This window comes from Garra rufa, chromosome 3 (genome assembly GCF_049309525.1).
Source record: "Garra rufa chromosome 3, GarRuf1.0, whole genome shotgun sequence".
NCBI classification, from domain to species: Eukaryota; Metazoa; Chordata; class Actinopteri; order Cypriniformes; family Cyprinidae; genus Garra; species Garra rufa.
The window spans coordinates 41,266,463-41,289,917 of NC_133363.1; the positions used below are offsets into that span (position 1 = coordinate 41,266,463).

Consider the following 23,455-nt stretch of genomic DNA (forward strand, 5'->3'; position numbering starts at 1 on the left):
ATGCCATTGAAGAACCTTTATTGTTTAAATGTTTCCATAAAGAACCTACAACATCTGAAGAACCTTTCTGTTTCACAAAAGGTTCTTTGTGGCAAAATTAGATTCTTAAGATTATAGAAGGGTAAGAAAGAGATGGTTCTTTGCGGAACCAAAAATCGTTCTTCTATGGCATCGCTGTGAAGAACCTTTTAAAGCACCTTTATTTTTAAAAGTGTAGCTGGCATCTAGACTGTATTTGCTTCGGATTCGACATGCGTGTATGTACTATAGCAGTTTTTATTTATTTATTTTTTGCCTTAAAGGACAGTGCCACAGAAAGAGTGAGCGGGACTGCGAGGTATGTATGAATTATTAATACGCTTTCCTTCACACCAGCACAAGCACTCTGAGGGGGGAAACACCCCTCATTCGGTTTCCATAGCACCGCCCTCAGGAGGCTTGCACGGCCTTTGATGGAAAACAAGCAATAGGCATATAAATCACAAATGTTGAAATGTCAGGTCATATTCGAAAAACTATGATTTGTCGCACGTGGAACATAATTCAGATCACTTGAGGACAAAATCAAAGAAAATGTGAATGGAATGTGAACATTTTCCGCCCTCTCTAACCCCTCCCAAAGCACTGAACCGCTGCTGGCACTCTGACGGGAGTGATCCGCCTCTCGCACAGCGCATTGCTAGTTGGCAAAGGAGTGGCGGCGGGAGTTCGCGCCGCTCTGAACGCGAGTCTGTCGCTGACCTTGGTGCTGAAAGCCATTCACCTCCTTCTGAAGCTACTTGTCATTATCCATACATCGTTTTTTAAATCCGTTTTTTGAACTCCGTCAATTTGAGGCGAACATTATATCGTTGACTTAAATCTGAGATGGCATCGCGTGCTCTTATCGCGCACGGGGCAGTTTATGAGTTTATAATTATGAGTAGAAAGAGCCAGACCACTTCTGATATCTCTCTTGTGTAGGCGGATTTTTTTTCTTCGCGCTGTGAACACCGTTGTGAAATTTCCTCATCTGTCTTACTGAATCATTGATCCGCTGGGTATCGGTCCGGTATGCTCTGTCATCTCACACTGTGACATGGTACTTTAACATCACCGGGAAAAAACGAGGGAATATCACATTTGGACATGGAGACTCCGAAGGAGCCTGGTTTTGTGCCCAGCAAAGAGGGGCTGAAGCAACTAGCGGGGAAGACACTGGGGCACATGCACAAGTAAGATATTTTAACATTATGAAACTGATTCAGTTGGGCTGTTTTTTTTTTTCTTTTCTTTTTTTCTTTTTTAGAAAAATAGGCCTACATTTGTGGCTCTAAATAGATGTAGTCTATTCTAACTACTGCTATATTAGAAGAGAAAAATCACCAATTTGCAGCTAGTTTATGTCTATTCGATAAGTTTCCCCAGTCGGTTTTGGCGTCACGCCTCATGGAGACGTGAAGAAAATTATGTAATTCTGCATAATCTTGGGAGGAGGGGATGCAAGCATGCGAGTTTTCCTATCTTTGAAGGTTGCCTTTGTAATTCGGCGACTAAAATGCATTTACGATTGAATAGTAGGCTAATCGTTCAATTAGAGGATTCCCTTGAGTGCAACTTCTTTTTTAGAGACCATTCGCGAATTCCCACAATACCTGCAGAAAGAGCACGATTGAAATCATACGAAAAAATCGTTTTGTCCGTATTATATCACAGTGGTTTGATGTACCTTTATATTGAGGCATTTTTGTGCGTGTGTCTCGCAAAAAAAATCATTGAAATCTATGTGAAGAATTAAAAAAAAATCTACCGCCTTGACCATCGAACGAACTGTTCTTTCGAAATTGAGAACACATTTTTTCCACCGAGCACTACATTTAATAAATGTCTTTTCATATTTGATTTTTTTTATGTTTTCGTTTGTTTATTGACATATTGTAGTCTCTGAGTGCTTTCCAAAATATTAGGACAACATATTAGGTCTTCTGAGATTAAAAAAAAAACTGAATTGACAATTATAATGCAGTTAATGTGCATTTTATGTCTTTTACATATGCACAAGATCACAAAATAAAATGTATTTTAATCCCGTCACTTTTTCTGGTGTGATTTGTGAAATGAAATTTGATATGCCTGAAATGAAATTCATTGATTTTTAATACAAATATATCGGCTACATTTTAATGCACATTAAGTTATAGAATTTATCCTGACACAATATGTGTTTCCATAATCAAATAGTAAATAAATGTACGCAGATAACTCTCCTTACGGCTCTGGTATAATATAGTAACGTGTTAGTGAAGTTAGCAAATATCAGTGGACCTACAGCCTGTGTGAATGTAAATAAGGTGAAGGTGAAGGGTATGCTGCAATGCGGTACAGTGCGCTTTACAGCAGCACACGAAGCCTATGTGGAGTTAACAAAAATCTTTGTGGTGAAAAAAAAAGAAAAGAAATAACCTATGTGAATTATTTCTGTAGGCCATTCCAATAACAATTGTCTGAATCTGTCTGTGAAGCTTAGAGTAGGCTACTGGTGGCAATGTAAATGAAATTAAATGTTAAAGTGAAATCTTAATTCGTTTGTCTTGGATGAAATTCCTATTAACTGGTTCTCTTGGACTGTAGTCGTTATGTTACAAGGAGTCTGACAGTTCTCTTCTGACTAATGCAGAGTGTTAGAAAAGCGGCAAAAACCTGGCGAGAACATTGAACTGACCGAGGATGGACAGCCTGCCCAGTCCAGCGAGAAAAAGCCACCTTTGTGCGACTGCACGTGTTTTGGACTTCCCCGCCGCTACATCATCGCCATAATGAGCGGCCTCGGCTTCTGTATCTCCTTCGGTATTCGGTGCAACTTAGGCGTGGCCATAGTGAGCATGGTGAACAACAGCACCATTCACCTGAACGGGAAGATCATCATCAAAGAGGTTTGTGCGCCTGGCACGCTTGGATTTTATATGTTCACGTCAGCTTCGTGACTCCCCCACACACCCCTCAGGAGCGTGCACACGCACAGACACACAGACATGAATGCACACTGGCTACATTCCATCTGTAACAATTTATGGAAAATAAAAATGGACAGAAATTAAAAGCACAATGATTTGTGTTTGTTGGAAAGAGGCTTGGTGGATGCACCACAGCTAGCTTGGAAAATATTGAAAACAAGTAGACTACTCATGCAAAAAAAAAATTGACCTTGGTTACTTGAATGTCATCGGCCTCAAATTGATTAACTCTTCAGCTGGAAACTAATCCTGCGCTCTTGTCATTTCATTTTTTTTCGTGCACAGTAATCAATAAATATTTTGTTTGTTGTGGCTTTTAAAAATAAAAATGCAAATAACGAATGTATATCGTTATAGCTAATATTATATTTTAACCTGTTAGCCTATTAGATGTCTATAAAATGTGTGCATTTTAGCTTAAACGTATTCACATTTTTAAGTGTCCCCAAGACGTTTACAAAATAGGAATAGCAACCTGATATTTTCTGTTATTTCTCTCCCTCAGAAGGCAAAATTCAACTGGGACCCGGAAACAGTTGGAATGATTCATGGCTCATTTTTCTGGGGTTATATTGTGACGCAAATTCCCGGAGGATACATTTCTTCTAGATTGGCGGCAAACAGGTAAAGCCCTCGAAATATAGTATTTATTAATTCATTATTATTATTATTATTATTAGCTTATAATGCAATAATAAATAAATGCATTTAAATCCAATTGGTTTATAGGTTTGGTTTATAGAATTTTCCACTTTGCAATAGAAAATAGTACCTTAGCTAAAAAAAATACCTAATGTTAACGAAAGAACATTAAGTAATTAAATGATTTACCAATTACAAACGATACATTTTCTAGAATAATATGACAGTTTTGTTTTGTTAATTATAGGCTAATATAGATGAAATTTGAGTTTCTTACGGATTACAGATTATTTTTTTTCCCATATTGTTGCAAACCGAGTCTTTAAAATATATGCAGCCACGTCATACGTTATTTCAAAATGGTGTCACGCACGTTTTCCAAAACTAGCAGGTAAATCGCTTATTGTTACAGGAGCTTGCAAGTTCAAATGGACGTAAGGGAGACATTCGGAAGCATCTTCAAGTGTTCGTCAAAAATTAAACTTCATGGTCTCTTTCTGTGGCGTTAAATGTATTATTTAATGTAATATGAGGAAGGAGGCGTTAATATAGTCTCTATTTAAAATAAACCTACAGCGGTGTGAATACAGTGATAGTCACGGCCGAATTCGTTTTTTCTAAACATTTAAAATGCAAATATTGTTTATAACCATACAGAGACACGACGTGCGTTGCTCATTTATAGTTGCTTGGCGTAGCCTACCATGCTGTTATACAAGGGAATATGATTATTCATAGCGGCGAATGGAACTGTACCTGTCATTGGAGGAAGAAGGGGATGGGAGGAGCTAATTTAGCTGACATTCAATCGTATCTTATTTATTTAGCTCTTGTAAAGTCACACATTTCATAACGGATTTCATAATGGATTTCATAACGAGTTATTTTATATAAATGTATTTTATTCATAATAGTGTATACTCAGTTTATTTATTAAAAAAAAAAAAAAAAAAACACGAAAAAAAGAGAACGATATTTATGGGAAACGTCCAAAGTAACCAGCTTGCATCACGTTCTTATTTGAAGGCCACGGTCAGTTGTAAAGAAGATAGTAATATAATATAGACCTTATATAATATAAATCTTATAATTTTTTTTTCAAACGTTCAAGAGGGAAGGAAATCAAATAAATAAATCAACAGACAGGCAGAAAGAGAGAGAGAGAGAGAGCGAGAGCGAGAGAGCGAGAGAGAGAGAGAGAGAGGGAGAGAGAGAGAGAGAGAGCAGGCGCGATCGAGCGAGAGTTCATTGCTATGGTTGATCAGCCTGCTTGTATTTCCAGTGTTGTGTGAGTGGCAGAGTGAGCGCTGACCCGTCGTGTGAGTTGTAGGATTAGACTGTGGGAGCGGGTCTATGGGGCATTCTCCACCTGTTAATAAGATCCCGGGGGGAACCGTGTCTAATCTGCTCAATGATGGGGGCATGGCAACCAGCCCCGGACATGTTGCCAGAGGGTTTGGCCGTACCTCATATATCTCACACAGCAATTTATCAAAAAATAAAACTGTCATGTCGGAAGCTGGGAATATTTTTACACAATTTGTGCTCACTAAAACATCTTTTTCGACGGTGAAATTAATGAATGAACGTTATCTAATTCATTTTTGGCTATAGGTCTGTTAACTCAGTATGTCAAATCTTGACCTGATAGTCCGTGCTGAAATTATACAACAGTTCACAGTTCATTTTTCGGCTATTGGTCGACGTGATTGAGATCTAATAGAATCAGCGAGTCTCGTGCTGGAGAACTCCCTCAATCCGATTAGCGAGTGCCGGTGGGAGAAAAGAGAGGTGAGGGGGCCTCAAGCTCTACAAGACCGGAGGAAAATTGGAAATAAATGGAAGGCCATATTTCCTCTGTGGCAGTGCTGGCATCATCCCGTGCGACCAAAAGCAATATCCCTGTTGCTGTTTTCGTTTTTCCTACGAACAGATATTTAAATTGTACGTGAATTATTCGTTTCTTTCAGCGACAAAGAATGTGTATAAGGTTAGCGGCGACTAAATAGAACATAGCTGAATATGAATAGGCTTGAATTAAAAATTTTGTTACATTCTATATTCCAGAAGTTTTTAATTAAATCATGTTTCCATCTTTTATTCAGGGTCTTTGGCGCAGCCATTTTCCTCACATCTACACTGAATATGTTCATCCCCTCGGCTGCACGTGCTCACTATGGTTGCGTCATATTCGTCAGGATATTACAAGGGCTTGTAGAGGTACGATTTTCGCTCATTTGTAAATGTTTGTTTGCTTATAACGATCCAAGGCCATTAAGCCACTTGCCCTTGGTAGATAATTTCATTATAAAAAAAAGACAAATAAAAATTTGTGGGAAGTCTTACTGGGAAAAGCCCAAAGTACTCCTGTAACAATCAGTTATGGCTTGAGGATATTTCTGTGAGAGTAATAACCCAGGCTTTGTTTTTAGTACGGATGTATTGATCTGTAGAGGCGCTTGTGCCTGTGTGTGTAAAATAGACAATTAGATTACTTCCATCATGTAAAGAACTTATGTTCTTTTTTTAAAATATTAATTTGCATTTAAATATGTTTATGCAGTGTGCTGTAACTCAAACTTTGCTTAAGATTTGTTAATATGTATAACTTAAAGAATTAGCTCACTTCCAGAATTTTCTAATAATTTACTCACCTCTATGTCATCCAAGATGTTCATGTCATAATAATAATTAAGTTTTTTGAGGCATATACTGCATATAGTGAACCTCAATGGTGGCCAACAGGTTAAAGATCCAAATCGCAGATGTAATGCATCTTCAAAGGGCTCTACACAATCCCAGCCTAGAAATAAGGGTCTAATCTAGCGAAACAATCAGTAATTTAATAAATGTTTTTAACCACAAATGCTAATTTTGCACTAGCTAGACCTTGTGCAATACGCAATCACACATGTATGAAGTAGGCAAAAGTACCGACCCAGTGTTAACAAAGCAAATGTGCTAAGAAAGTCAAACCAAAAAAAGGTAAAACAACGGTGTCAGACAATTTTGAAGATGGAGGAGAAAACGAATAGAGTTTTTAGCCCTACCCTACATTTTTGAACCAAAGTACACAGACGAAGAACTAACGGCGTGTGACTTTTTCACAACATAATTATGCAATGTGTGAAGATGTGCATGCGCATCGTAGAGCTATAGTGCAAGATGAGGATTTGGGGTTAAAAATTATATAAATTGTATTTTTTTGTTGGGAAAATTATCATTTGGTTGGCTAGATTAATCCCTTAGTTATTGGCTGGGATCATATACAGCCCTTTTAAGCTGCATTGAAACTCCAGTTTGGATCTTCAACCCGTTGGCCACCATTGAAGTCCACTGTATGGAGAAAAATCCTGGAATGTTTTCCTCAAAAACCTTAACTTTTTTTCGACTGAAGAAAGAAAGGCATGAACTTGGATGACATGGGGGTGAATAAATTATCAGTAATGTGTATTGTTGTTTTTCTAGGGTGTGACCTACCCAGCCTGTCATGGGATCTGGAGTAAGTGGGCTCCTCCACTGGAAAGAAGCCGTCTAGCCACAACCTCCTTCTGTGGTAATTTCCGTCTTTATTCTCTTTAAAGCAAAATAGAAGATTAGTGAATATGTGTGCATTTTAAAATTTAAAGATACATTTGTTGTTTATCCTCAAAAATTGTAGGAAACATTTATGGATGAACTGTATTTTCCTTATTGTTTTAATGCATATTCAACTAGATTCGAGACCTTCTGTCTTTTTTTGTTTTGTTTTTGTTTAAATACAATATCTTGTATAGTTATCCCTCTCAGTTTTAAACTCCTCTCCTCTTCTGTAGGTTCCTATGCTGGAGCTGTCATTGCCATGCCTTTAGCTGGGATCCTGGTGCAGTACACTGGCTGGTCATCTGTTTTCTATGTCTATGGTAAGAATGGTTTGTGTGCATACAGTATGAGCCATGGTTATGGTGTAAACCGTCATTGTATGAGTGTGCTTAATGGTCTTGATGAGTGTATTTTAGTAAGTGTAGTATGGATTAACTCACTGATGCTGGCTATTGATTTTTCCTCTGATGCTGTCATGTGTCAATCCTCTGTGTCGACACTGAATCTGCCTGTCACTGTGCCAAGAATTAGTACGCCCTGTCTGGAAAGCAATGAATTGTAATCCAGTTAGTTATATGAGGGGTTTTTAGTCAGCTTATCTTCCTGTTTGCTTCTTTAATGATGTTTTCTTTTAAGAACAATGTCTAAGAATCAGGGATGTGATTTTTCCGGATTAATCCGGAATTCCGGATTTTTCGACCTGAAAATGTGACCTATGTCACGTATTTGCGACCGTTCGCAAATGGCGGATGGCGAAGTATGATTCCGGACCGCAAGATGCGTCCATGCGGACCGTGAAAGCTTTTGACATGACAATAATAAAAAAAAATGCCAAACGCTATTTCTTATAAATACATTTATATCAAGCACACTAGGGTCAGCGTTTGGGTGCAATCTTCCGTGCAGTGAGGAGAGCAGAGATCGGCAGACAGATGTTGCTTTCAGTGAGTGAAAAACGTTGATGGAAAATGCATTATTTTGGGGTTACGTCGCAAAATATTGTAAATATATCTTTTTATACTGTATTTTTATACATATTTATATTTTAAACCACGACGGTGAGCCAATGGATATCACACAAGCAACGTGAAAACTGCATATAGCCTATTAAAGTGAAAGTAAAAACAGCGCTTTCAGCATCTAATGTGCACATTCTCTAAGAGACAATGATAGACGAATATACTTCATATGCTGATATTAATTTACTTCCCTAATATTTATCTTCTGCAAAATAAAAAGAAACGTATTTTGTGTAGGCTAAGGGTTTTTGAAAGTCAGTTCTTGAAATAAAGCTCTTCATTTTTATTGATGACTGTAGTGTTATTAGGGGTTAAGAAAGACTTAATTATTTCAGGTTGTCTTAAATGTGGGGACTAAAAGGCAAGAATTGCGATGGAACTTTATAAGGTTATCCATTGAATAAATATGAGCGCTGCGCGTTTCAAAGTCAGCTGCGGCGCTGCTTTGTGTATCATTCTGATAGCGCCTCCTGCTGGAAGAGAATGATCTGACATTTTTAATCAGCTCGTACGTCTACTGTTGTCAAAAAGACCAATGTAAACAAATCAGTCCATGGTTTTAAGCACCAAACACGTAGAGTTGTAAATGTTATCTGATGGATCGACAAGATCATGTGTTATACAAATTTAAACAATTAAGGCAATAAAATATATGTTAATTAATATAATACTTGATTGACAATAATTGTTTAAATTAATATAAGAATTGATACTTTTGACTCTTGAAGGCTGGAATGTGAATTTTATAATTTAAGGAATCTCTTGTTTTGTGAAATCTGCATCTCAATTGTAAATCATTCTTTTTACAGTCATTTTAATAATTTATTTATTTATTAATTAAATTTTGTTCAGGTCTTTAAAAAAAGTATTTAAATGTGTAGAATTTAAGATAAAATATGCTGCAGATACCCTGGTCTCGCGAAAAAAACAAAAACAAAACATAACTAGTTTTTTATAATTGTCTGGACCTCGGCTGGTGCGCAGGGTTCATTACTGGACCTCGAGCCGTTTTAGTTGAAGACCCCTGGATTAGATGATTGATTTTGAGTGATTTTCTACTATGGCAGGATGTTTAAGCTGCATTAACATTAACTTACTTGTATTTGCTAGCTATTAGGGATGCTCATTTCGGTTAATTTTCCCAACCGACAACCACAAATCATTATCCGGGGGGAGGGGGGGGGTCTTAGTATATTTTCCTGCTTTTTTGTCCTTAGCCAATCACATGCCTGAAGAATAGTTTGTTTCCCTTTAGGTTGTTTTGGAATGTTCTGGTATATGTTTTGGATCTTGGTGTCATATGAGAGCCCAGCTGAACATCCCACCATCACACCTGAAGAACGCTGCTACATTGAGGAGAGTATCGGAGAGAGCGCTAAGCTGCTAGGCCCTGCAGAAGTGAGTGACCACAAACACAACCTTGCTCCACTCTTTTGGCTGAATAGGCAGTGAAACCTCAGGGATATAGTGGGATTGGAAATCTCAGAAGGAAATGCTTGAGAGTAGGTTTCAAGTCCTCTTTTAAAAGATGTTTTGACTAATGGCATAACATACCCTCTCATGCAAACCTGCCACTCTATAAGTATCTATAATTATAATGCTCATTTACTGCTTGTTGTCACTGATCTACTTCACTTGTGCTATGGTTGTGTCTTGGAGGTTTGTCCAGTTTAAAAATACAGAGTATATTATGCATTGTACTGAGAGTCAGTGTTGGAGAAAGTTACTTTTAAAAGTAATGGATTACAATACTGCATTACTCCATTAAAAAGTAAGAGAACACAGGCTTGTAGGGATGTGTTTTAAGTGGGCGAAATACTTGGAAATGTCCTTAATGTGTCACCAGAGTGAAGTACACTTTTAAAAATAAAGGTGCTTTAGAAGGTTCTTCACAGCGATGCCATTGAAGAACCATTTTTGGTTCCACAAAGAACCATCTCTTTCTTACCTTTTTATAAACTGAAGAACCTTCTTTTGCCACAAAGAACCTTTTGTGAAACAGAAATGTACTTCAGATGTTAAAGGGTTTCTTTGTGGAACCATTTAGACAAAAAAGGTTCTTCTATGGCATCGTAAATCACCTTTATTTGTGTATGTGATTGTCACTGGAACGTCCAGTTATGGCATTTCCATTATACATTACAAAGTCAATAAAAATGAACAAAGAATTGTTCACAATGAAATCTATAGTTTTCATTTAGAAAATAATACTGTACAGTGAAAATAATTTTCATGCCAACTTTAAAGTTCAAAAATTCGCTTTTACATGGTGTTTGCAAATAAATGTGTCTTAGCAGTGTGTGGACACAACCACCCTACAATGAAAGAAAATCTATTTGCTTCTTTTTTATTCTCTAAAAAAAACTAAACATTCTCAATAGGGGTTATGCCCAACAGGCTTCCGTTTTCTGCTAAACAGGTCTCGTTGCTTCCGGTTCACGCGTTTTGCATATCCCTCTTTAAATATGAACATGATTTACTCAAGATTCATTCAAAGTAGACACTAAAAATGATCATAACCAATGTCCATCACATATGTGGATTGATATATAAAAGTTTTAAATTTTTATTCTTTTCACTAACATTTATATATAAATATCGAATGAAACGTCCACAATAAACAGCTGGCTTGTTTAACTGATTACCTTAAAAGTCCGTCGATATCGCCATTATTTATTACGGCTATTAACACGTTCTCCGACAAGCGGAAGCAATGAGACCTGTTTTCCGGGGTTGGTCATGTGACGTTCGGCATAAAGCCTATTAGCAAGCCGTTTTGATTTTCCTGAGAAGTGTGATGTCATACTGCTCAGGCTCCACCCACAACCGCTGTCGGAATGTCCTGTATTAGCATATGGCCATCTTCAATCAGTTGTACACTGTTCGCCATTTCATAAAATGCTACTCTGTGCTTGAGCAGCTGTAGTGACAACAATGTTTCGTAACGGAAGAGAGAGGAGGGGTGAGCAGAGCTCATTATCATTTAAAGAGACTGAAAACTGAAATGTGACCCTGGACCACAAAACCAGTCATAAGGTTAAATTTTACAAAACTGAGATGTATACATCATATTAAAGCTCAATAAATAAGCTTTCTATTGATGTATGGTTTGTTAGGATAGAACAATATTTGGCCGAGATACATCTATTTGAAAATCAGGAATCTGAGGGGGCAAAAAAATCAACATACTGAGAAAAACACCTTTAAAATTGTCCAAATTAGGTTCTTAACAATGCATATTACTAATCAAAAATTACATTTTTATATATTTACAGTAGGAATTTTACAAGAAATCTTCATGGAACATGATCTTTACTTAATTTCCTAATGATTTTTGGCATAAAAGAAAAATCAATAATTTTGACCCACACAATGTATTTTTGGCTATTGCTACAAATATACCCCAGCGACTTAAGACTGGTTTTGTGGTCCAGGGTCACAAATGGGTTACTGTGAACAGAGCTGTTTTTTGAAAAGGTAAAAAGGGTGTTGTTTTACATCACCGTTAAGGAATTTTACCAAAGTATGTTGCAGACATTTCAGGATAACCTTAAAGAATCATACCAACCTGTGGAAAATGGGCATCCAATGTCCCCTTTAAGATCAGGAGCAAAGACCCCCCTAGTTCTCTCCTTAATTTTAATCTCTTTCTTGCCATCATATGCATTCACTGTGAACTAGACATTGCTGTAGTTTAAAATTGTAAATAATAATTTGAGATTATTATAGAGCCGATATTTGAGATTGTTATTAGCTACAACCCCAATCAAACACACCTGAAGCCTGCTTGATTGCCAACGCATGAGAGTGGACTTGTATTTAGACACTTTGACCTGACCATGTTTTACTTGTGACCAAGTGTGTGTTTTTTTTAATGGCTAATGCAACCTTTTTACACCACAGACTAAACTAAATTAAGCATTGCTTGCTAATTGGTTGACCTAAAATGGTATCATCTAATTGTGAACTTAAAATTAACAGTTGACAGCTATTCAACCAAAGACTATAGAATATCCAAGACGTGTCACTCGTATAGTTTTGAATGGGGGAAAAATGCAACTCTCATTATGGCCGCAAAGCCAAAGAGCCAATCGTTAAAGTCTGCACCAGAGCCATATAAAAAGAGAGTTGCGACACTCCCATAGGCTTCCATAGGAACTGAGGAATGCGGAAGTAAAGCGTGTCATGGAGCGGTCAATAGTTCCAAACAACCAATAGCTCCTCCATTGAAGCCCATTCATTTCAGCGCTTCTCAAGCACAGTCGCAAGTATATTGAAGAAATTACTGCATTTCTTTACATTTTAATGCATGACCTCTCGAAAAACTGGCCAATAGTGGTGTTTTATGAAGCGTGTTATAGTTAATGTTTATCGTTAAAAAATAAACAGTTAAACTGTAAATGCAGCTGGATAACGTGAGAAACACCGTAATAGCGACCATAACCAGATACTAGTTGTCATATTTTTATGTTTTTAGTCTTTCTGCAATCTTTCTCTCACTGTAGGAGGTTGAATGAGTTTCAGTAAAGACTGCATTCAAGAAACACGATAAAAATGTATGCTGAATGCAATTCGTTGCCTTGTGTTTTTTAAACATTATTTTCATCTTTTCTATTATGTTAAATGCCATTTTTTCTTGCCTTTTATAATATTCACTTATGTTGTATATTTGAATATCATAAAACAAGAGTAAATTACTTTTTTTTTATTTAACATTAAATCGTTAAATCGAAACATACTGTATAAAAAAAGTGTTTGATCATGTCCAAATACACATGCAGATGTATTTAACCTTAAATATTACACTAACTGTAATCTAAATACTATATTAGAAAATGTTATCTTTTAAATGGTCAGGATCATTATTGCACATATTAAGTACAAAAAAAACCTCCTCAAAATATTTACTAAATAGAACTTAACTATATATATTACAGTTATTTAATTGAATAAAAGTTACACTTAAGGTGTTTGGTCACATTTGACTGCTAAAGAGTATGAGAACATATTAATTATGTCTCTTTATCACTCCCCAGAATAAAATGCGATTGTAAAGCGTATTCAGAGAAGTTATCAATACACAATCAATGCACATTATGTGTTAATAATTACTCGAAATTGCTGCAAATATAGTAAAACTGCTGTCTATCCTATTTAACTCCATTCAAACACATTGACAGCGCGGAGCTGTTTGGAACTATTGAGAGCTCCATGAACCACGTGACCGTGCGGCGGCGAGATCAAAGCGTGTCGCAACTCTCTTTTTATATGGCTCTGGTCTGCGCGTCACTGCAGCTGCCGTTAGAAGTCCCGGTTGCCATAGAAACAATCTGCATTCTGAGACTTGTGCTCAGTACTGAGCATGCGCACTGGTTGATCTAGGAACAATATTTTGATGTAGTTGTTGTCAGATTTCATTGGTGATTTCAAATAAGAGATTGAATAATAAGCTTGATAAACAGTTTTGGAGAATTTGACGTTTCCCCATTCAAAGAGATAGGAGCTGCACTTGCATGCCCGAGAGGCATTTCAAAGATGGCTGCCGAGTGACATGACTTGCCTTAAAGTGACTTTGATTCACGCCCCCCCCCCCCCCACACACATTTGGACCGGCACACTGAAAAATGCCAAAAAAAGAAAAATGATAGTGAAAATTTTTAAATATATGTTTTATTTATATTATATCGGTATTTGATTATTAAGGTTGGATTTCAAACTAAAATTTCCCTTATATAGTTAATAACATAGCCTAATTATTTGTTAAATTCACCAACAGAATGGTACATTCAACATAATGTGTCATCGCAATCGAACAGGTGATGCGTCGGACAGCTAGAAAATTCAGAGTGATGACAAAATGACTCAATAGCATTCGAGGTGAAACTAGCACTGCTTGTGGAACAGGAGCGAAAGCAAGACTTCACTTATCTCCCAGTTACCCAAAGTTTTTCAGCTGAGAAACCAGTGGCTTCATTCCCAGTTGAAAAGTCTGTGGAAGCGCTGAAAATGATGAAGGCAAAGTTTGACATGTGATTCAAAAAACACAGGGGATTCTTGAATCGATTTTGCTTGACAAGCCTCTCAAGTCTGCGGTTCTCTCTGTTGGTTGTGCATCTTTTTCTTCTACATTGTTTCCTTCCACTCAACTTTCTGTTAACATGCTTGGATACAGCACTCTGTGAATAGCCAGCTTCTTTGGCAATGAATGTTTGTGGCTTACCCTCCTTGTGAAGGGTGTCAATGCTTGTCTTCTGGACAACTGTCAGATCAGCAGTCTTCCCCATGATTGTGTAGCCTAGTGAACCAAACTGAGAGACCATTTTGACAGCTCAGGAGACCTTTGCAGGTGTTTTGAGTTGATTAGCTGATTGGCATGTCACCATATTCTAATTTGTTGAGATAGTGAATTGGTGGGTGAGCCAAATCATCACAAATAAAGAACCAAAGAATTAAACTACTTCAGTCTGTCTGTGTGCATTAAATGTATTTAATACACAAGTTTCACAATTTGAGTTGAATTACTGAAATAAATGAACTTTTCCATGACATTCTAATTTATTGAGATGCACCTGTATATCTTTTGAAAAGAAATGATCAGTTGTCTGTGTGGTGCAAAACAAAATAAACTATTCCAGCATTAAAAGGTAGAAAAAAATACAGGTAAAATCTAAATAAAATAATAATAATACAAGTAGTCAGTCCGGCCCATGGTATTTTCTTTTATAAACCGATCCGGCCCCTTCATTAAAGAAAAGAAAATTATGTGGCCCTCTCAGAAAAACGTTTGGGGACCCCTGCCCTAATTCATTATATACCTTGCTATCAAAGTTATCTGACATTATCAAGATGAATTTGTTCTGACACAGTTTAACTTTTGAGTTCTTGTTATATTTTATTACCATTTTCTAAACTATAGCGAATAAACTGTGATAATGTGAGAAATGTTAAAGGTGTCTGAATAAATTTTGGTTTGACTGTATATACATATTTTGTAAACATTAGGCATAGCAGAATATGTGCCTTATTGCAGCCTTATGGAGGTAGAGGCTGATATATGCAGTGTCACTACAGGTTGATTTTGTCACCATGGTGTTATATGAGGACATGATCTAATTCAATTTGTGAGTTTAAAGTACCATAATATTAGAGGCATATCAGAGAAGCCTATAATCTTATAATAAAGCAGTCAGCCATTTTGTCTCAGTAAGCATTTCTTTGGTCTACTTTGGTCTAAATGCCAAGCACTCAGGAAACATCAGCACTGACAAAGAATCAAAAATTTTCATTCCTGCTTGCAGAATCAAGACATGAGATAAAATTAACAGTATGGGTATTGCTGTAGATGTTCACTCCGCATAATACAATTATCCTTTATCTTACAGAAATTCAAGACACCTTGGAGGAAATTTTTCACATCCATGCCCGTCTATGCAATCATTGTGGCCAACTTCTGCAGGAGCTGGACATTCTACTTACTGCTCATCAGCCAACCTGCATATTTCGAGGAGGTGTTTGGCTTTGAGATTAGCAAGGTAATTTTAGTTTACATTTCATATTGCATGCATTTAAATTGGTATTTGTTTTATACAAACTGGATAATTGATAACGTAACTAATATTTACGTAGTCAGCAATCAAAGCTGATTTATTTAGGTCAAAATGGCGAGCCTTAACGTCTAAGTTGCATATGATTTTTGTCTATAATTCCAGTGTGCATCAGTAAATGGGTGACCTTTGTCATTCCCTAAGGTCTGAATAAGGGTTGATGAATTATTCATTGTGAATAGTTCATAATGAATTATTCATTAATCGCTTATTGGTGATTTAAGTCTGTGCTTGCATCTCATTTTGCTCTTGTTTTCTCACTTCCTACAGTTAAACCTTCAATCATGTCTTTACATCTAGTTATAGTATTAACGGTAATGGCAATTAATGGTAATGCCTTGCATATGATGTTGCATGTCAGTTTGTTTTATTTTATTAGACATTTATTTATCAGATTTATCTAGTATTTACTAAAATTGTAATTAAAGGATTCACTTACAAAATACAAAATTCTTGATAATTTTCTCACCCCGCATTGTCGTCCAAGATGTTTTTGTCTTGTCTTACTTCAGTCAGTCAAATAGATGTTAAGATTTTTAAGGAAAACAGGTCCAAATTGCTGTTTCAATGCAGCTTGAAATGACTCTTATCTAGTGATTATATATATATATATATATATATATATATATATATATATACTTTTTAACAACAAATTCTTAACCACCATTGAAGTCCACAATACACTCTTAAAAATAAAGGTTCTTTATTAGCATCAACGGTTCCATGAAGAACCTTGAACATCCATGGAACCTTCAAATGCAGAAAAAGTTCTTTATTGTCGAAAATGGTTCTTTAGATTTTGAAAATGTTCTTCAAAATAGTTCTTTTAAGAACTGTTCACTGAAAGGTTCTTTGGGGAACCAATAATGGTTCTTATGGGACATCACTTCAAAAAACCCTTTTGGAACCTTTATTTTTAAGAGTTTATTGAGATCATGGAATGTTTTCCTCAAAAACCTTAAATTCTTTTTGACTGAAGAAAGAAAGACATGAACATCTTGGATGACATGGGGGTGAGTAAATTATCAGGAATTATTTTATTCTGGAAGTGAACTAATCCTTTTAGTAAAATGCTTTACTTTAGATTAGATTTTAAAGTGGACTTTTTTTTTCTTTTCTGTGGTTCTGCGCTCATTCTACAGTGTGTTTTCAAAAAGATGCTTCTGAGCCTGACGGCTGCTGTCTTATTTAGGTTGGCATGCTGTCAGCCCTGCCCCATCTGGTGATGACCATTATCGTACCCATTGGGGGACAGCTAGCCGATTACCTTCGTAGCAGAAACATCCTGTCTACTACCACTGTTCGGAAGATCATGAACTGCGGAGGTGAGTGCAGTCTACTGCAGGAACGCACACAGAATCATATAACTCCTATACGGCTATATATTAATCATTTAATTGTCCATTTTAGCTTAGTAAAGTATTATCCACATGTTTTTATCTTTCACAGGCTTTGGGATGGAGGCCACTCTATTGTTGGTAGTTGGTTACTCACATAGTAAAGGAGTGGCCATTTCGTTTCTTGTGTTGGCTGTCGGCTTCAGTGGATTTGCAATATCAGGCAAGTCTTTAGGGGAAAATGGTCTTTTTTATTTTTTTGACTTTTATACACAACAATGCCGTTTATACACAACAATGATGAGAAAAAAACAGTAATAAAAAGCAACCATCCACAGCCAGAGAATACAGCAAATAATGGCTTATTTCTAGCAAAATGCAATGTCTCCTTTTATCAGTCAAAAACGCACTTCCTTAGCTGAGGCTTGGAAGGAATAATTCGTTCTGCTGGACTTTTTAAATAATTCATATACACTGTCCCTTGAGAGCAGCCTCACAGGCAGCACATCTAGACAGAGCACTCAATGAGGGAGGGGCGAGAGACTCCTCTGCTCTACAAGATGGCTGCTCTTTCTATTTTTAGTCTGAACCTCCAACATCATGTTAGAGATACTGAAAAATGTGCACTCTTGGTGTGGAACCAAAATGCACAGATTATACAACAGGAATGCAGTCATTTAAAAAATGTCATTCTATAGTGTTGGAGTTGCAATGTTTATTTTAGTACCATTCAAATACTATGGAGTTTTAGTAAGTTTGGGTTAGGGTTAGTGTTCTTTTGCCATTTTTTAAATTAAGTTTTAGTTTGGAGTTTTACCTTCTTTAGTTATTGTAGTACTTAGGGTTATGGTTAAACTTAAGATAGACAAAAATGTTTTTTAGTATATACAGTATATTTTATTTAAGTTTATTGTATATATTTAATTCATGTTTATTTTATTTCAAGTAATGAAAATGTTTTTTTTATTTTAGTTTCAGCTATCAATAATAACCCTGGATTGTTGAAATTGAAGGGATAGTTCTGCCAAAATTTAAAATGCTGTCATTAATTACTCACCCTAATGTCGTTCCAAACCTGTAAGACCTTTGTTCATTTTCGGAACACAAAATAAGTTATTTTTGCTGAAATCCTTGCTTTCTGACCCTCCACAGACAGCAACACAACTATCACATTCAAGGCCCAGAAAGGTAGAAAGAACATTGATAAAATAGTCCATGTGACCTCAGTATACTATAATTTGATGAAGCTATAAGAATACTTTTTGTGTGCAAAAAAACAAAAATAACTACTTTATTCAACAATTTCTTCTCTTCCATGTCAGGAAATCGTATAGATTCCTGGCCCTTTCTATGCCTTGAATGTGGTAGTTGTGTTGCTGTCTTTGCAGGGTCTTAAAAATCTCAGATTTCATCAAAAATATCTTAATTTGTTTTCCAACGATGAACAAAGGTCTTGCGGTTTGGAACGATATGAAGGTGAGAAATTAATGACAGAATTTTTATTTTTGGGTGAACTATCCCTTTAATGCAGTGCCAAAAACCAAAAAAGTATAATTATTTACAAAGTCATTTCAATTTTGTCAGATGTTAATAAAATGTATACCTTTATTTTCCATCAGGTTTCAATGTCAATCATTTAGACATTGCTCCTCGCTATGCCAGTATCCTCATGGGAATCTCTAATGGAGTGGGAACTCTGTCAGGAATGGTGTGTCCTCTTATTGTGGGTGCCATGACCAAAAACAAGGTAAGACCACCTTGAATTGTCAGGATTTTCTTTACGTTAAATTAGCTTGACTGATATTGTCCTATAGCAGAGTAGAAGAATGTGACGCTAACATGGTTAGATAAGCACATTAGATTTGCTATCATGATTCTTTCCTGTATTCCTATCCCAGAAATATGTAACCCTGGACCACAAAACCAGTCTTAAGTACAACGGGTATATTTGTAGCATAAGCCAAAAATATATTGTATGTATGATTTTACTTTTATGCCAAAACTCATTAGAATATTATTTAAAGATCATGTTCCATGATTTCTTACCGTAAATATATCAAAACGTAATTTTTGAGCAGTAATATGTATTGCTAAGAACTTAATTTGGACAACTTTAAAGGTGATTATCTCAGTATTTAGATTTATTTGCATCCTCAGATTTCAGATTTTTAAATAGTTGTATCTCAGCCAAATATTGTCCTATTATCCTAACAAACCACATGATGTATAAATCTCAGATTTCAGAAAAAAATGACACTTATGACGTTTTGTGGTCTATGGTCACATATAAATAATATTGTGATTTCAAAAGGTTGTGTGACAAAACCCAAATCTCTCTCCATACCCACTATTCATCACCAAAAGTGCTCAGATTTACCAGCTATGTTTATTTCATGCATTATTCTCGCAGCTCCCTTGACGTTTCTTTGTGTCAATGAATTCCTGACAACTCTTTCTTCCTTTCAGACCCGAGAAGAGTGGCAGTATGTGTTTCTTATCGCTTCCCTGGTGCATTATGGCGGTGTAATCTTCTATGGCCTCTTCGCCTCGGGGGAGAAGCAGCCGTGGGCAGATCCAGAACAGACCAGTGAAGAAAAGTGTGGCTTCATTGATGAAGATGAGCTGGCTGAGGAGACGGGGGACATCACCCAGAGCTACGGTGCCCTGGGAGGTCCAGCCAAGACCTACGGTGCCACTACACAGTTGAACGGTGGATGGGCAGAAGGATGGGATAAACGAGAGGAGTATGTACAGGAAGGCATGGAGGAAGGGGGTTATGGATACAGGCAGGGTGGGGGTTACTCCTAGACCTCACAAATACACACTCACACAGACACACACATGAAGCACACAGCTACATAAACATACAGTGGAGCAAAAAGAATTTGGATACACTTGGACACAAGTCACAATTGAAAATGTAAAAATTCAACTGCATTAATTGCAATCAAGTTTCCATTTGAAGTGACTTCATTTTGAAATGGAAAAAAATGTGTACGGTACAGCGGTGGCCAAAATTATTAGAACACTACTATTTTCACCAGGTTTTAAGATGCTTCAAGAAGCTTACCTGCAATATTACAGTACTGTTTTAGGAACTTGTGTAAAAATGCTGTAAAATGAAGATGCTGTCGAAAATAATGTCATGAACAGCTTTTCTTTATCAATTAACTTATATTAACTAAATCAAATCAGCATTTGGTGTGGCCATCCTTTGCATTTAAAGCAGCATCTGCTCTAGGTGCACTTGCGCACAGTTTTTTAAGTAGCTTTTCAGGTAGGTTTCTTGAAGCATCTTGGATACGTTGCCAAAGTTCATCTGGATTTAGTCAGTCTCAGTTTGTTCCGTTTCTTCATGTCATTCCAGACAGACTGCAAGATAATGAGAACAGATCTCTGTGTGGAGCACTGGCTGTTGCCAGACTCCTTGTGCAAACAAAAATCTTACTTGATTATAACAATTAATAAAAAAATGAATGTTTAAAAATGTAAACTGATATTTCCTACTGACACACTACACCAAAAGATTTTTTATCTGGTGAAATACTAGTGTACTAATAATTTTGGCCACCACTGTATATATTTAGTTATATACTAGTAAATATCTGAAATAATATATATGATATATTGTTATATCATCAAACCGACCAAACTTGTAATATGTTTAGCTTTAAAAATGTGCTTTCTTGTTATCTGATCTAATGCAATGACATTTCTACATTTTTAAGTGTAACTTAAGCATCCAAATACTTCTTGGAGCCACTATACATACAGCACAGGATAAAAATATATGCCCACACTGTAGATTTTGTAGTGTCTCTGAAAAAAGATGATCGATTAACATGTAAAAACCTAAAAATTGTTGTATGTTTGCACAAATTTAAATGATCAAATCCTACATTTAAATAAGAATTTAAATGACTTAATTATACAAAGGAGATATTACATATCAAAATTGGCAGACTGTAAATGTTCTATGTATAAAAAAAGAGTAACTTTATTTCAAGTGCAATCATGTGTAATGTTGTGAAACCGAGTTTTTCACCCCATTATTCCGAGCCTTTGCAACATAGAGAAGCCTGTAGAGTTAGTCAGGCAACTGGCTTCCAGAACCAAGGCTCGAACTATGAACCTGTCTGGAGTCATTCATGGAGAAATACTGCTGTAGAGAATTCCAACCAAGCAACTGGTTTCCACTGTCTTTTTTCTGATTGCACTGAGAGAGCTGTACAATGTCATTTAACAGCACAACAAAGCGAGTTTGTTTATACCTCATGATGTGTTACTCGTTCATCGTGTAAATCATGTTTTTGTGAGATTAAAGAGGCCTTTGGTCTTTGACACTGCAGAGAAAAAAAGCACAGTTTTTTAGACGATGAAATAAAAGCAACAAAAGTCTTTTTCAAGCACAGAAGGTTGCTTCAGTCGTGTCCGTATATATATATTTTTTGGACGGTGCTGTTTAATAATAGATGAAACTTGGGAAGGGGTTCAATTTTAGATCATTGGAATTGCAAGAGCTACAAAAAGCAAAAGCACAGTGTGTCAAGGCCGCAGACTCTTTAATTTCCATGCCATTCTTTTAACGCCATGCCATTTTGACATCTGTGAATGTTAGTTATGCATGGGTCAAGCCTGCTTTTGTTTTTACAAATGTTGTTTTTTTATTAATTTACTAAACTGTTACTGATTTGTCAATTTCTTTGCACAATTAACCAAAGGTAACCTGTACTGTGGGATTTTAGCTGGGATGGGAGAAAACGTTTCCATTATAAAACAAGGGAGAACCTGTGAAAGGGGCTAGCAGCACGTAATAACCATATTCAATGTACAAAGCAATAAATCTATGGTAACAGTTACTTAGCAGTTGCTCATTCAAAAACATGTTAGACATTAGCACATTTAACTGTAATCATTTTGGTTTAAGTGTTTTTTGTGATAACAATTAAAAAAGAGAAAATAATAAACAACTACTTACTGTTAAAATATACATATATATATATATATATATATATGAAAATATATTTAGATTTAGCAAGAGTCCAGTGCAACTCTCTTTACAGTAAAGAGTTTGTGTGCTGGACCCACTCACCAGAAGAGAATGATTCTTAAGTGCCGCCTGCAGCTGGTTCCTGTCTGAAACTCTAACCGGGGTCCTCAGCTCCGCAGGTGGCCGCACCTCTGTAGTCGTCCTGTATGGTTGCCAGTGGTTGCTTTTTGAGAGTATGTTGTTGTCGGGTATCCTTTGCGTTGATCCTCTCTTTTTGTCCCTCCCCTTTGTTTCTGGTCTGTGTTTTGTCTGTGGCTAGAGAAGCGCTCCCTTGCCTTCCTCTTTTATCCTTGCATTTTCCCACTACTGTTGCAATATTCAGTGACACAAGGATTGTGTGTAAAGGTATTCAAAAATCTTCAAAAATTACAGTCATTTGCCTGATGATGTTGAGGTACCTTATTCTTGTTTCCTGCCTAAGAGTGAAGTGTGAATATATGGCTTCCTTTGCTGTGTTACTGTAAATGGAGAGGTATGTTGATGTGAAATTGAAATGCTCTATATAGCCTTTTTTTATATAAAATTATAACAAAATTTACTCGTCTGTGTTGTTTTACTGTGATTTCATTAAGCTTTGCAGGCCAAGGTGCAGGTTTGCTGCCAATATTGTAGATTATGGCTGTCATTATTGATTATTTTGGCAATCTAGTCATCGGTCGATTATTCTGACGATTAATTGACTAATCAGATAATACAATACATTTTTTGTAGTAATAAAAATAGACCTAAGTAAACAATAGCTTTAAAATGGCTTAAAATATATAATAGCAATATGTTTTATTGAACAAAATTTTTAAAATACATAATATATTATAAACAATAAGTACATTAAAGGAGAAGATAATTCCAGAACAAAAATGGACAGATTGCTTAATTTAGTCACCCCCCTGTTATCCAAGATGTTAATGTCTTTCTTAAAGGAGTAGTTCACTTTCAGAACAACAATTTCACAGATAATGTACTCACCCCCTTGTCATCTAAGATGTTCATGTCTTTCTTTCTGCATTCGTAAAGAAATTGTGTTTTTTGAGGAAAACATTTCAGGATTTCTCTCCATATAATGGACTTCTATGGTGCCCCTTAGTTTGAACATCCAAAATGCAGTTTAAATGCAGCTCCAAAGGGCAAATGATCCTAGCCGAGGAAGAAGGGTCTTATCTATCGAAATAATCTGTTATTTTCAAAAAAACATTTACAACTTCTATACTTTTTAATCTCAAATGCTCAT

At 36.3% G+C, this 23,455-nt stretch overlaps 1 protein-coding gene across 1 annotated transcript; it reads left to right on the forward strand.

Moving 5' to 3' along the window:
- The first annotated feature begins 672 nt into the window (after positions 1-672).
- slc17a6b (solute carrier family 17 member 6b) lies at positions 673-22,765 on the forward strand. The gene is made up of 12 exons (XM_073836164.1): positions 673-1,214; positions 2,657-2,912; positions 3,499-3,617; positions 5,741-5,855; positions 7,104-7,191; positions 7,451-7,537; positions 9,492-9,634; positions 15,619-15,768; positions 17,033-17,165; positions 17,290-17,400; positions 18,797-18,924; positions 19,644-22,765. Exons 1-12 carry the CDS (start codon positions 1,129-1,131, stop codon positions 19,983-19,985), a joined length of 1,758 nt encoding a protein of 585 aa, XP_073692265.1. The 5' UTR covers positions 673-1,128; the 3' UTR covers positions 19,986-22,765.
- Positions 22,766-23,455: the final 690 nt, after the last annotated feature.